Source organism: Pangasianodon hypophthalmus, chromosome 14, assembly GCF_027358585.1.
Source record: "Pangasianodon hypophthalmus isolate fPanHyp1 chromosome 14, fPanHyp1.pri, whole genome shotgun sequence".
NCBI classification, from domain to species: domain Eukaryota; kingdom Metazoa; phylum Chordata; class Actinopteri; order Siluriformes; family Pangasiidae; genus Pangasianodon; species Pangasianodon hypophthalmus.
In genome coordinates this window covers 18,043,130-18,057,972 of record NC_069723.1, presented here as the reverse complement: position 1 = coordinate 18,057,972, position 14,843 = coordinate 18,043,130, and the positions used below count along the sequence as shown (strand labels likewise).

The 14,843-nt window shown below is 38.6% G+C and overlaps 1 protein-coding gene across 2 annotated transcripts in view; it reads left to right on the top strand.

Moving 5' to 3' along the window:
• The first annotated feature begins 346 nt into the window (after positions 1-346).
• The window catches only part of agla (amylo-alpha-1, 6-glucosidase, 4-alpha-glucanotransferase a), a 32,539-nt gene continuing 18,042 nt past the window's right edge, over positions 347-14,843 (top strand). For both annotated transcript variants that reach the window (XM_026934833.3, XM_026934832.3), the window contains exons 1-11: positions 347-493; positions 2,577-2,705; positions 4,284-4,494; positions 5,366-5,535; positions 7,152-7,355; positions 10,141-10,322; positions 10,428-10,539; positions 11,379-11,505; positions 11,786-11,888; positions 12,941-13,038; positions 14,240-14,379. In XM_026934833.3, the coding sequence (XP_026790634.3) occupies positions 2,624-2,705; positions 4,284-4,494; positions 5,366-5,535; positions 7,152-7,355; positions 10,141-10,322; positions 10,428-10,539; positions 11,379-11,505; positions 11,786-11,888; positions 12,941-13,038; positions 14,240-14,379 (1,429 nt within the window). In that variant the 5' untranslated portion in view covers positions 347-493; positions 2,577-2,623. The remainder of the gene's footprint in view (positions 494-2,576; positions 2,706-4,283; positions 4,495-5,365; positions 5,536-7,151; positions 7,356-10,140; positions 10,323-10,427; positions 10,540-11,378; positions 11,506-11,785; positions 11,889-12,940; positions 13,039-14,239; positions 14,380-14,843) is intronic.

Genomic DNA, 14,843 nt, shown 5'->3' with positions numbered 1-14,843 from the left:
TTAAGCAAAAATCATGAGCTAGTGAGCTGTCAACGTATTTATTTTATCTTTTATATATTTATTTATCTGACCAGCAAGGGAGGTGGGGTTTGCGCAAAAAAAAAAATAAATAAATAAAATAAAAATAAAAAAAATAAAAAAATAAAATACCCGGATGAGAAGACGGTATCTGATTCGTCCAAACAAGACTCGCGTTGCTCTAATAAATATGTAGTCCGTAGAAATGGCATACGAGGCTGACCGTTATACATTTTCAAAATATTAGTTATGCAATTTTACACAACCAGGATAATTCACAGATGAATACCTATGGAGCGAAGTATAAGCGTTTTATCATTATTTAGTTCCGGTTTCCGAGGGACGCAATGACGTAATGACGTATAGGCAGGGTCTTTGTACGTCAGGTACGCCCATTTGCCCTTTGTAGACACGCCCCTTTCAGCTGCAATGAGAGCAACGTCCTGATCTGACAGCGGAAAAACGGCTTGCCGAGGTGGGTTTATTCTCTCTGTAATACTGAATGCTGCAAAAATACCTGGTAATTCTACTGAAAACATGATTGTCGGTCGCTACCTAAAACTGTCCGGGTCGTTAAGCGTGTTTACAGGCAGGAATAAGTTTACTAAACGGACTGCTTGTTGTTTGTTGAGCAACAGCCGGGTGTTATTCTTCTGACCTCGAGCACTGAGAGTGTAGAGATCATTCTGGCTTTGGGCCATTCAGCTGAGCTTTTCTCTCAGATCAGGTTTATGATGCTTTTGCAAATGCTGCAGAAGGGATCAACAAGATTTAGTTTGCTGGTGCAGTCATAAATGATCCAGTGCAGCTGCAGTGTAGATCACAGGATCTGTTTGTGCATCAGTGACATAAACCTGCTCATTAAAGCATTGGGGGGATGGGGGTCATCCAAGACATCATACTTTCATCCAAGACATGATCCTTTCACCCAAGACATGATACTTTCACCCAAGACATGATTCCTTCATTTTGCATTGCACCAATAGAATAAGGGAAGTGTACTTCTTCCAAATATTTTCCAAAAGTTCCTCTGTATATGTTGTTAATTATTGCATGGTCTTTCCCCAAATTAAGCAAGGACAAAAAAGTGATCACTGCTTTCTTTTTGCATAAGCTATAACACTAGTGAGGGGAGCACGGTGGCTTAGTGGTTATCACGGTGGCCTCACACCACCATGGTTGGGGGTTCGACTCCCGCCTTTGTGTGCAGTGTTTGCATGTTGTTCCCTTGCTTCGGGGGTTTCCTCCAGGTACTCTGGTTTCCTCCCCCAGTCAGGCTGTTTGGCATCTCTAAATTGTGTGTCCAGAGTGTCCCCTGACTTATGCCCCAAGTTCCCTGGGACAGGCTCCAGGTTACCTTTCAACCCTGTGTAGGATAAGCAGGATGGATGGATAACACTAATGATGGATGAATAATGATGTGATTAGAGGATGGATAACACTAATGATACATATTGCAGCAAAGAGAAATGCTTCATTATCCAGAGGTTGGTCACTTCTGGCTATGGGGCATGGCTATAAAATGCAAGCAGATTTATCTGTCTAGTGAAACAGGTTAAAATGAGATCGCTGCACTGAATATTTTGGATATATTGTCTTTTTGTGTTTCTGTACTTCTGAATTTCTGCTACTTATGTGACTAAATTTTAACCTTCTTATTTACTTATTATGTTTGGGTACTTTTTGGGGCTGTGCTGGAATTTAAATGATAAAATCCAGTCATTGTGCTGCTTTAATCATGGCTTGGTTGTGATTAGTTGCTACCATGCTGCTGTTTGTCTCTTCACTGATTTCAGTGCCATGTGACCATAGGATCAACTCATGAGGAGATCCACACTACATAAAACAGTCTGGCCACTGGCCAGCAGTAATTGTTCTACTCTTCTTTACACTCTGTATCACCTGCGATGCCGTGCTCTTACTCCTATAATCCTCTGTGTCAGGTTTTCTCCCTTCTCTAGAGAAACTGAATGGGAGACAGAACAAACAGTGCTTTACTTTCCTGCACCTTTATCGTAACACAACTCTCCTAAATCACAAATTTAACAAGACTCAACAAGACTTGAACTGTGTTTGATTCATAACTAATAATCACAACAGGCTTTGGATCAGAGGCGTCAGACTTATGAGCACACTTTCATATCTTGAAATGAGAAACGGGACAACACAGATCCCATGAATCTCATGGATATGCGCAAACGAGGACTGCATCATTTGAGGCCGAGCATGTGTCTTAAACTACATCAACATGGGGTTGAAAGCAGATATTACAAATTCTGTAGCTGTAATGCAAGCCTTCAAGAGCAAATATCAGACGGCAAATGTCATGCCTGATTATTACTGTTTGTTTATTTAGTGAAATATCCCTTTTGGACATTTGCTGTTTTATTTTTGCATTTTTTCTTACAGTTAGCTGTTATTGGAAATTAAAATAAAAAAAAATTAAACAGGTGTTAAATAATAAAGTGCAATTTAATTGGAGAAACAGTTACTGTAAAGCTATAACTTACTGTATAGTTGCTTTACTACATGCTGTTGCTTTCCTCTTTCATTAAAAGGCATTCTGCTGAATTGCACGGTGCCATTTCAGCATTAAGCAGTGAAGATGTCGCGGGCTAAACAGATCCGAGTGCTAGTCCTCAATGACAGGGAGAACCTGGACAGGACCCTGTTCCGTTTGGAACAAGGTAAGTAGTTTTTTTCTTGTGTGAATGTTTGTATAGTGACATTGATTCAGTGCCTCGATAAAAGCTTTACTTCCTTTTTAGGCTTGGTTCTTCACAAGGAGTGTGTAATTAATTTTATTTAGCTGGGTAGACGGTGAAATAGAGCTCATGTGTGGCCTGTTTCTCTGTCCATGCACACAGAAGGTGTTTGAGACTGAGAATGAGCAGTTTGGTAAAAGGATAAATGACACAGCATCTATTGCAGTATTAGTCATGATTAGTCATGTAACAACAGGAAAAGAGCACTGACAGACATTTTATAGTACTGCGTCTGCTGAGAAAAGATGCTGCATTTCACTAGATGGTAAATAAATATCAAAACAAGTTCAAAATAAGAACTGAAAGTGCTAGATGTGTCACTGTATGAGGATTTGGAAAGCAGTAGGTGATGTGTTTCAGGCGTATGAAGCTACAATCCTATTTGCATAAGAGCTGATAATAAAACTAATAAAAGTCGATCAGGAGTCACTGAATAAATCCACTGTTTTCTCTTTTTGGCATTTTAAACTGTATTTAAAAAGAAAAAATATCATACATTACAATTGAGCATGCTCTAAAGCTACTGTACTATATTTACATACAGCGGGGTCCAAAAGGGTTCTGCGTATTTAGTACGTCTCGTTTTTTTGCTTTAATGACAGTGTGCACTTGAGCTGCATGCATTCCACAAGTTTGTGCAAAACCTTATGATCCATTTTACATCAAATCCATCAGAGTGTCGTCTGAACACACGCTTCAATAGAAGAGATCAGGCATGAGGAAAATCTGACCTTTTGTACAAAGCAGTTAACATGATCAATATCACAAATTTGCTTATATTTAAATAGAAACTTAGAAATAGTGAAGAATCTTAAATATTAAATATCTAATATATTGAACATTCTTCTGTTTGTAAATATTATTTCTGTTTATTTCCAATGCAATTAAATGAAAACATAAATCCTAATGTGGTCTCAGGCTTGTGGACCCCACTGTATTAAGGCCTAACTGATATAATAATTTGTTAGCAGTACCAATTTTAAAGACATACAGTTTCCAATAACTGATACAGTAATATCCCTCGATAGTTTTAGTTCAACTGATATATGCCTCAGTGTCTTCCATTCAACCAGCAGAAAGAGTAAGAAACTGATGAAGACTTATAAAGATATACCTCTAACATAATTTCAGAACAAGTCATTAACATGAAATCTCCCTTGAAATTACTTGTTAATGTTTTGTAAGCTCCTGGAACTTTAATATCAATTTATTCACTTACGGGCCAGTTGGTATAATCAGTCAGTACATTTGTATATAGTACATTTGTCATGCAATAGTACAGGCTAGGAGAAAACCTCTCATGCTGTATCTTTATACAATCAGCCTCTACAGGCGTCACATTTCTACTGTCAGCAGGTTTACACATACAGTAGTCCCGTCTTTCCTCACGTCCCCACTGCGTTTGTGCAGGTGACCTGACTGCAGCTTCTCTGCTGTTTATCTGATTGATCTGTGTCATGTATCTGGACTTGAATAACCAAAACTGCACTCTGTCTCCAGGTTTTGGGTTGCACTTTCAACTGGGGCCGACTCTTCAGGGGAAGCAGGTCCACGTTCACGTCAACTACCCGGCCGAGGGAGAGCGTTTCGACCGCCACAGATTCCGCACCCTCGAGTGGGTGAATCCCACCGGCAGAGAGGACGACTCGGACAAGTTCTGTGCCCTCAAGATGCACATCGCCGGCTCTTACCAGTATTACTTCGGCCATGGGTGAGAAATAATAATAATAATTTAAAAAATTTAATTTAAAAAGTTACAAATATTAGTACTAGCACCTCTGGTGAAATGTACAGTAATACAGGACAGTGTTTCAAAAAGCATTACATTAGTGTGATTGTGATTAGATTGTTATATTACAACAATTTATATATACACATACATACATATATACACACACACACAAAAACACCTGTTGTGAATAAATTCAATTCTGTTTAAACATAACAGTACCACACTGGATTTCTTTGTGAAAACTGAATGAAAACTTAATCACTGCAAAAATCAACAAATCAATTAAATGACATGGATGCCTTTCATGAGAATTAAAAAAAGACACTTCCGTGAACATCTCAAAATGAAGTGACTATACGTTTACATTAACGTCCTCCGGATTTCCTCCGGAGTTTTAAGGACATTATTTTGTAGGGTGCAGGAGGATGTCCCTTCTAACATTCTCAGAACTTTCCAGTAACGTCTTACTGATGTTTCAGAAACATTTACAATGTGTAAGACCAGCACAGGACCAAGTCTGTGCAATAAGTCATATGACATGTTGTAATCACGATATCATTTCAAAACAAAGGACATGGCTTTGATATTCATAAAGTTACTCCAGAGTCATTTTTCACATTTTCCATGTGACATTATTCAGTAGACTGAAATCAAATGAGGACGTTATTAGCTTGGAGCAAGTATCACCGAATTCTAGAGATTAGAACACGAAACTGAAATCCAGTCCAGAAAACTGACCTCTATTGATTTTATCATTATGTGTCAGTGATAGTGCTGTGTATGTTGAATATGAAGGATATAAAGTATTATCAGTTTGTGTGTGAGTGCTTTGTGTGTTCTGTCTTTACAGCGATGAGGAGAAGGTTGGAGGCGGATATGTGGTGGTGGATCCGATGCTCCGCGTCGGTGCTGATAATCACGTCTTACCTTTAGACTGCATCAGCATCCAGACGTATCTGGCTAAATGTCTCGGCCCTCTGGATGAATGGCTCGACCGGCTCAGGGTGGCCAAAGAGTCGGGTAAGAGAAAAGCAAAGACATCATTAACCTTGAGATTCATAAGACCAGGGTAGAGAGAAAAACCACTTTTTTGAATTACAGGTTGACCAATAAAAATTAGTATTCGTGTAACCCCTAACGTAGACAAGAGACAGGGAGGCACATAACACTATAACTCTCAAAATAGTGTTCTGGCAAAACAGAATGACAGTTTCTAGGTGAAAATTGTTTTTGTGAACCTTGTAGACTACACTTTATGTTCACTCACTTACGTGACTTACTGGAAATCCCCTTGATATCCTGAATATCATGTTTCTTTACATTTCTCTGTGTTGTTTGTTTGTTGTGACACCACGCAGTTTATGTAAAAGCTTCGTCCTGTAAAGTGTAGTTCACCTGCTCTTGCATTGGTATCTCAGTTTCAGCTGCAATCAACCTCTTCTTATCTCTTTGGTTTGTTTGAAACTCGACTTAAATCAATGATTGTCTCGAGTCAGTGGACTAACTCGTCACATCAGTCAATAATCAGCGCAGGTCATATCAACCCACTGACTCCAGAACACTGGAAGTGAATTAATAAATGTTTCATCTGAGTGAAAGTTGACCAACCATGATGTACTGTGTTCCTGAAAATCACAACAGTTCAATATCATGGGCAGCTTTAAAATAATTTCCTCTTTAAGGAAAATTCCAGGTCTGTCATTCCATGTATTGCATTGGTCTTTTTCTCAAAGCTGAAAATCCTTTCGTTCCATTAATGGAGTGAGGGCCTCGTGAAAGCTTGAAGTGCTTTCATGTTTAATGCTAACTTCCTGCTGCTGTAGAGCGATAACCGCAGTTTGTTTACAGGAGAGGACAAATGTGTCCTAGAGAGCATTTGCTTGTACACAAAACTGAAGAGTGCAGAATGAATCATCAAAAATATTTCATATTTCATAGAAAATAATAAACTGTAAATTTAAAATAGTATTATTTGTGTCTGCAGCACCTTGTGACTCCTACAAAAAGCTCCAGTTTATATTTCACGGGGATAAATATTGATCCACCTGCTGTTCCTGTGTAGGATTTTTTAGCCCAAATGTGGTCAATTAACAACAACAAAAAAATGCAGTGTCTAAATAAAGGAAGTCTCTTTCACTCATAAAAAGTTCTGTAAATATCTGCCTTTGACCACATCCAGTTCCTCAGTAAAGTTACACAGACTTGTTGGTGTGGTTTAAGACACAGTGTGACTTACTGTCATCTAAAACCATGAACTAAACTTCACACTGTTAGGGTATGAGGGCGGCCATCTTGTAGACTTTTTCTTACAAATATATGAAGATTTGGGTAATATTTTTTGGTGAAATAGACTTCCATTATTTGGTAGCTACATCAGCTTCACAGCTCCACTGCATAAGTAAAATATTTTGGCTGATTACTACATTTAGGGTGACTAGAGAATTAATTTTTCATGATTGTATTGTGTTAATATTTGGCACATGCCTACATGGTAGATATTAATAAAGTGTGTATTGTAATTTTAGCAAAAACGGTACTCGAGTTTTCACAGCTGGCTTATGAGGATGAATCATTTGTTGCTGTTGTTGTTTGGAGTGTGATGGAAATGGAAATCTGAAATGTATGTATCTTTGCAGGTTATAACATGATCCACTTCACACCGCTGCAGATGCTGGGCGAGTCGCGCTCCTGCTACTCTCTGGCGGATCAGCTGAAGCTGAACCCCGACTTCTCTCCTCCGGGCAAGAGCTACAACTGGAGCGACGTAGGCAACCTGGTGGAGAAGATGAAGAACGAGTGGAACATGCTTTGCATTACTGATGTTGTTTACAACCATACAGGTGTGTGTGTGTGTAGGCTGTTATGGTGTGTTAATGGAAAACCCTTCTCTGCCACTCTGAAAAACCTTAAATATATTTGTGATGTGTTTAGAGATTCTGGGGCTAATTTAGTAAAGTAATGTAGTGGTTGTGAGGATCCCTGGAGGACTAGTGGTTAGGCCTCGGAGCTCTCAGTGCCACGGCCCGGGTTCGATTCCCGGCCAGGGAACCAACCCCAGCCACTGGTGCTGCACAACACAGTGCACTTCCAGTGCCAGTCCCAAGCCCGGATAAAACTGTGGAGGGTCACGTCAGGAAAGGCATCCGGTGTAAAAACTGTGCCAAATCAAATATGCGGACCAGTGATCCTCTGTGGCGACCCCTAACAGGATCAGCCAAAAGAGGAACAACAACAACAACAATGTAGTGATCGTGTGCTGCACTGATGGATGTCATCTTTTCTCACTTACGATTTTTCAGCAGCGTTAAACATCATAATAATGAAAAATCCAATGTTGAAGTAGTGGAGATGTTATAGTGCAAATGTTAAACACAAAGTACCAGAATGCAACATGGTACGGTAAAGACTCAGCTCGGATAGTTAGCGATCTGAGATGACGTGCACGATGATGTTGACGGCAGTATTAGCATGAAAATTGAAACTTTGGAATCTGATCTGTTTGAGCAGAGTGTACAGATGAGGAGGTAAGAGAGCTGGACACACTAAAGGACTAAAGTGCTGCTGCATCGCTCTCTTTAGGCAGAGATGAAGCAAGGGCCAAGTCTCACTGGCACCGCTATCAGCAGCTAGTCGAATGTTGTTGTGGGTAGTGTAGGAGACCGTGAACCAAAATGAAAATAGACCAATGTGATGACGAAAGATGTCTAAACTAAAACAGTCAATACTGGACACCACTGAAGATCATGTTTATTATAAAAATGATTCAGGGTGGATTTTTCAGATGTAAGTCGTAATCCACACATTTTTACATAATAAACTTCCAAGGATGATGTGGATTAAGCTTAAAAAATTGATGTACCTTTAACAATCACCTGTAAAGCACAGCTGTGAAGAAGTGTGTGTGTGTGTGTGTGTGTCTGTCTGTGTCTGTCTTGCATTTCATCACTGTTCAGACTCCAAACTTTCACAAGCAGCAGTGTTGCCATGTTCCACTCTCTCTATCCTCTATCTCTCTATCTTTCGATAGATTTTTGGGATTATTTATGCTACTACATCTCAAAATGTTTAGCAGTGAGTAACATTTTTCATAGTAAACAACAACAACAACGACAATGACAAAAAATCACAGCACAAATTAAATTCATGAGTAATAAACCAACTGTCCAGCTATTAAACAGTAGCAAATATATAATCATCATGGATTATAAATCACTATTAGAGTTTTTGTCACCGAACTTGCAGGCCACAGAACCCAAACATTTACAATATTTAAAAAATCATAAACATTTTGTAGCATAGAAACGGTTCTTTATACACATAATTCCCCCATAAGGTTTTTTGTGCACAAAATAAGTGCAAACTTTAATACATCAGGCTCTTACTCTTAAAATACACCTTTAATTGCAGTTCAATGTGATTGAAAGGTCACGCTGCCTGAATGATACACTGCAGCATATCACAGCAGCTTGTGTGCTGAGTTCAGCTCCAAAAATACCACGGCCTTGTCGCTATGGGACCAGTATTGAAACACCCCCCATCTCTGTGAGCTTGTGAAGTTAGGCAGCTCTGCTGTTTGGTGGATCTCCAAATGAGGCCTCAGCCTGAGAGCTGGACTTCAGAACCAATCAGGGAATAGCGTTCTCTGATAGCATTATGAAGTGATCTTTCTTTACGCTCAAGCACTGTTAAGTGTCAATTCTGAAGCATTAATGTGTTTAAAAGTCACACTGCTCTGAGAGGAAAAGCATACGTACTGAATTAGTGTTAATACTAGTTCATACTACTAATACTAATAATAATCGTGTGGAGTTTTCATGTGGAGGGCAGGATTAAAACTGCGCACACACACACAGAATTTAGAGCACTTAAAGGTCAAGTAGAGTGAGAAACTTTATCTTCACCTCCACCTAAATGTCACATTGCTGAGGAGGAGAAGAGCCTGTGTGTGTGTTTGAGTGTGTGTTTGAGTGTGTGTGACTGTGTTTGAGTGTGTATGTGTGATCGTGTGTGTGTGTGTGTGTGTGTGTGTGTGTGTCTTCTGTGAGCTAGAGTAACTGCACCTGCTGACCCTAACCATATACCGTATGTTTAATAGAAAGTCCTTTCTTTTTTTCTCTTTCTTTCTTTCTTTCTTTCTTTCTTTCTTTCTTTCTTCCTTCCTTTCTTTCTTTCTTTCTTTCTTTCTTTCTTTCCTATGCTTATATATTGGCATAACACAACAATGTAATACAGCAGCTTTCTTTATGAGGTTCACAGTAAATGATGGTCATGTCCATGCTGCATTGTTCACATGGTTGTAGTAGGCAGTGTGTTTCAGCTTGTGTGTGTTAATGCTGTTGCAGTGTCATGATTAACAGCTGCATACTGGATCATACTGAAAAAAAAATCACATCACACAAATTTTTTGTCACAGGAAAATTTTAGTGAAAAATTAATACCTTGAATAATTTCAATAAACCATTGTTTGTGTTTACTGTATATATTACTGAGTCATCATTTGTGTGTATGTTGTGTATATGTATGTGATATGTTTCTTTGTGTATATTGTATATGCTTCTGTGACAACTTCCAACAGACCAGTGATTCAATTCCCATGATCCTCTGTTCTTTGTTTGCCTTGGGTAGCTGCGAGCAGTGTGTGGATCCAGGAACACCCCGAGTGTGGCTATAACCTGGTGAACTCACCCCACCTGAGGCCTGCGTGGGTGCTGGACAGAGCGCTGTGGCACATCACCTGCGACATCGCTGACGGGAAATACACCGAGCGTGGAATCCCAGCCCTCATACGCAATGAACAACACCTCAGTGTGAGTGAGGGTGTGGGTTTGTGTGCATGTGTGAGAGAGAGAGCTTTCGAGGGTTGTTCTTGTATGTATAGCGGTAGGAAGTTTGGTTTTCTCTCTTCCTTTTAGGCCATCCGTGGGATCTTCCAGCAGGATGTGTTTCCTGAGATTAAACTGTGGGAGTTCTTCCAGGTCAAAGTTGAGCCAATAGTGGAGCAGTTCAGGACTTTACTCCAAACTGGTGAGTATGTTTAAAAAAAAAAAAAAAAAAAAAGTCATTAAAAAGAAGAAGAAATCATTTCCAGTAGTTGCGCATGTCTGCAGAAGGACTGGGCGATATAATACATAATATCAATATCATGATAGATTATGTCACAACACAATAGCATATCTTGGATATTGTGGTTTTTTTTTAATTAATTTATTACTTTTTGTTAATACTTACAAACTGACTGGAAACATCTTTAAAATGATCACTAAAAATGTTTCTCTTTTTAAAATTTTTTAGTTACTGTTTTTATTAACAATTAAAGTCATTATAAATTTGTATAGTAATAATAAACTGATTGATTGATTGATTATAGCATTTTTTTCAAACACAACACTGCTGTTTTCCTGGCGGTTTGTGAGTAAACCTGTTTGTTGTGATTATAGAAATGTTTTTGAAACTTTTGATATAATATTTTTGTCATATTGCTCACCCCTGCTGTCTTCAGTCAACTCCACAAATTTTGGCACCCTTCTAGAGACTGGGCAAAAATGATTACACACAATGATCCACATTTTCCTCTCAAGACCCTATTTATCTTTGACCAAAAATTTACTCATAAGAAAGTATTATTATTTTTAATAATAGGAAAGTATTTCTCTCAAAAAATAGGTAGTGATATTGGCTCTCAATACTCATAACACAAAGTGATAGAGGGTTATAGATCTGCACACGCCAGATAATTGATATAGGAATGAAATAAACAGTTAAACTTACTAATTATTACAATCAGGCCCATAATAAAAGTTTCAAAAGTGTAGAATGTGTGAAATTTTTTAACTGTGTTGCTTTGAAACCAACCATGTGTGCAGGGGCCAAACCTGACAGAAGCAAAATGGACAGCAAGAAGCAGTTCAGGATCATCCAGGACCCTCAGTACAGACGCTTCAGGAGCTCAGTGGACTTAAATTTAGCCCTGGAGCTCTTTGTGCCCAACGGGTCAGTGTGTTATAGTGTGCTGGTTATGTGTAGGATGTGTATTTACAGTTACCAGTGCATTTGATTCCATTGAAAGGGGCAAGGGTGGGATACCAGACCTTTAAACCTGTATTCCAAAACCATTCAAATTTGATGGAATAATGTTTACATTAGGGCTACATCGATACCTTTTTTCCCCAGACTGAGTATGAGTACATGTTTTGTACTGAGACTGATTATGAGTACATGTTTTTTGGTAGTTGACACTGTCCCTGGTGTGAATTGTGTTGTGCGGTCATAGGAACAGTCCAGGAGCCATAGAGGACTGCTGTAACTGGTTCAGGAAGAAGCTGGAGGAGCTGAATGGAGAACAGTATCGAGAAATCAGCTATCATCAGGAGCAGGTCAGAGCTGCTGCTGTTACACCAGTGGTTTAGGTGTTCCTGTATGAATTTTGTAATTGAACCTAAAAATTGGATGAAAACCAAAAGTTTAAAGTTTAAATTTCCTGTGCCTTTTATACACTTCTTTTTAAAATCATTGTTTTGCACTAAATCAGATTTATACAGTTTTCTCTTCTAACTCTAATGTGATCAGTTCTCTACGACATGCTTTAGTTTTGCACTGAAGCTGTGAGGCTAATGTAGCTAACAAGTAATGGAAGTGTAGCTCACTCACTATTGTTAAGTTACATCTCATTTTTGAAATAAATCAATATGTAAAGTAGCAAATATGTCAAATTTCAGTTCAAGGTGAAAGCTCATTATCATCCACACAACTTTCAGCTTTTCACTGCAATTCTGCCTACTAACTGTGAGAAACTGGGCTTCTGCTTGTCCAAGATGGCCGACGTCATAATGTTCAAGCATTCAACTACACAATGACGTTTTGTTCATATTTATACATTACAGTGAGCCATAGTGTGTCGTATGCCATATTAAAACGTGTGTGACGTCACTGACGAGCTGGATGTGGTTTGAGGTGGATATTTACAGAGAACATTTTGATTTTGTTTCGTATTAGCTGCATTAGCCAAGTAGCACCAGTGCAAGAATTAACTAAATAATTAACATGTCTTGGGGGATGGATTGTTTTTGAGATATTGTTTATGTAATTAAAGAAGCATTTTTAGGATATTTGCACATTAGCAAATGTGAATTAACTGTACATATTACAACAGAACAAAGCTAATTAATGAAATTTCGAAACAAATGTGTCAGGTGAAATTTAGTGGATGGATAAGGTGCAAGATGCAGTTTAAAAAAAAATAAATAAAAAATAAAAACTGGCCTTGTTGCCATCTAGGAAAATTCACATAGCAGATGATGGAATCTGACATTGGTATTATAGTTTTAGTGTTAAACAGAGATGAAACATTTAAAACTTGCATTTCCTTTGTGTTACTTCAGTGATGTGATTCTGCTCGTCTGTGGTGTTCTGTATTTCTTCTCTTCAGGCTGTCAGCTGTTCCATCGGAACCGTGTCTTATGAGCGCCTGGCAGACCACGGCCCCAAACTCGGCCCTGTCACCAGAAAACATCCACTGGTTACAAGGTAACATCATCAAACTGTCCTGAAACACAGCGTTTCACACTGAAACAATGTTTTAACAAAACACCTCAGATATAGAGATATAGAGATACTGTCTATAATGAAATAATTGAATATCTGCCTCTTGTGCTGGAAGACATTTCGTCCACTATGAAGTGGCAGAATTTACAGGAATCATAAAATGACGGCTCATTTAAGAAAGCCTTATTATCTACACTTTTTCTTCTTTCTGTTCCATTAAAAGGACAAAAAAAAAAAAACAACAGATCCGAAATGCAAATTAAATATGCAGTTAAATTATATTCACAGCTACATGTACACAATGTCATGAAACTTAGTGTTCAATAAATTTGTTTTTAAAGGATCTTTTTAATGTTGTTTAAATAAATTTACTTCAGTTAAAGATGAGATTAAAGTCAAGTCAAGAGGCTTTTATTGTCATTTGTACAATATACAGCTGGTACAGTACACAGTGAATCGATTCAGTGTTCCTCCAGGATCATGGTGCTACATAAAACAACACAAAACTACATGAGACTACACAGACCTACACAGGACTACATGAAGTGCATGTGTGTAAACGTGCAAACAGCGCAAGTCAAGTATAAATTTCCTAAAACAGGACAGTAGGCACAGTAAAGGACAGTGCAGCACCAACTAATACACAGTTCTAGTGTGGATAAAGTGGACAGAGTGCCATATGTAACAGGTTGTGGAAAAAGATATAATGATATAATAGTAAAATGCTGTAAATGTAAACATAACATACTATGATGCTATATATTTACTATGATAAATACAGTGTTAGCAGCAAGAGTGCAGGTGGTCAATACAATATTTTGTGTAACAAAGTAGAAACCTCTATTAGCTCACAGATTAGTTACTGATGACATTAACTGCCTATGAGAGGACACAGAACTGATCAGAGCACAGTGTAACAGCAAGCGTACTGTCTGTACATGATGTTACTCTATACGACGCATAATTAAACTGTAGACTGCCTGAGAAACATGACAGACAAACTTTACGAACTGTCCAGCCATTTTGCTCCTGTCAACGTACAGGATCTGACACTTTATTAGAGGCAGGCGGTGCATGTGAGGCAGAGAGTGCATGTCTGCAGACAGAACTCTCTCATTTCCAAAGCAGCTTTACGAACATCTCAATCTCATTTTTCCATTTTTTTAAATTTGTGTATTTGCAGGTATTTCACGTTCCCATTTGAGGCTCTATCTCTGGAGCAGGACCTTCTGCTCATGGACCAGCCGGACAAAGCGTGTCACTTCCTGGCCCACAATGGCTGGGTGATGGGCGACGATCCACTGAGGAACTTTGCAGAACCAGGTCAGAACTGAGTTAAACTGGAAACCAGGTCTGAACTGAAATAACTTAGGAAGTGAGTTTACATCCTAGCCATTCAGTGGAACTTTTATCCACCTCACTGTTAAAGCCCTTGGATTATTTTCATTGTTAGCTTTTCATTGTTATCTGTAGCTTTTGTAGTGATAAAGCGTTTACTGAAGATGAATAAATGAATGAAAAGAAAAGACAGTGTTGGTCCTTTTCGCTTGAGATATTTCTAAATTTTATTTCTCTGCCATTGTCTAATGACCAGTGTGATTTAGTGATGTCAGGTATATCCTACGTACAAATCAGAATTAATAACGTTTAAATCAGCTACCCATTTAACTCCGCCCACATAAACTGACATGAATTTATTCCTCTCTGTGACCGAGCGTCTGTGACCGAGCGTCTGTGATCGATACGGCTTGGAGCTGGTGTTTTTATGATTTTATCTACACATTATT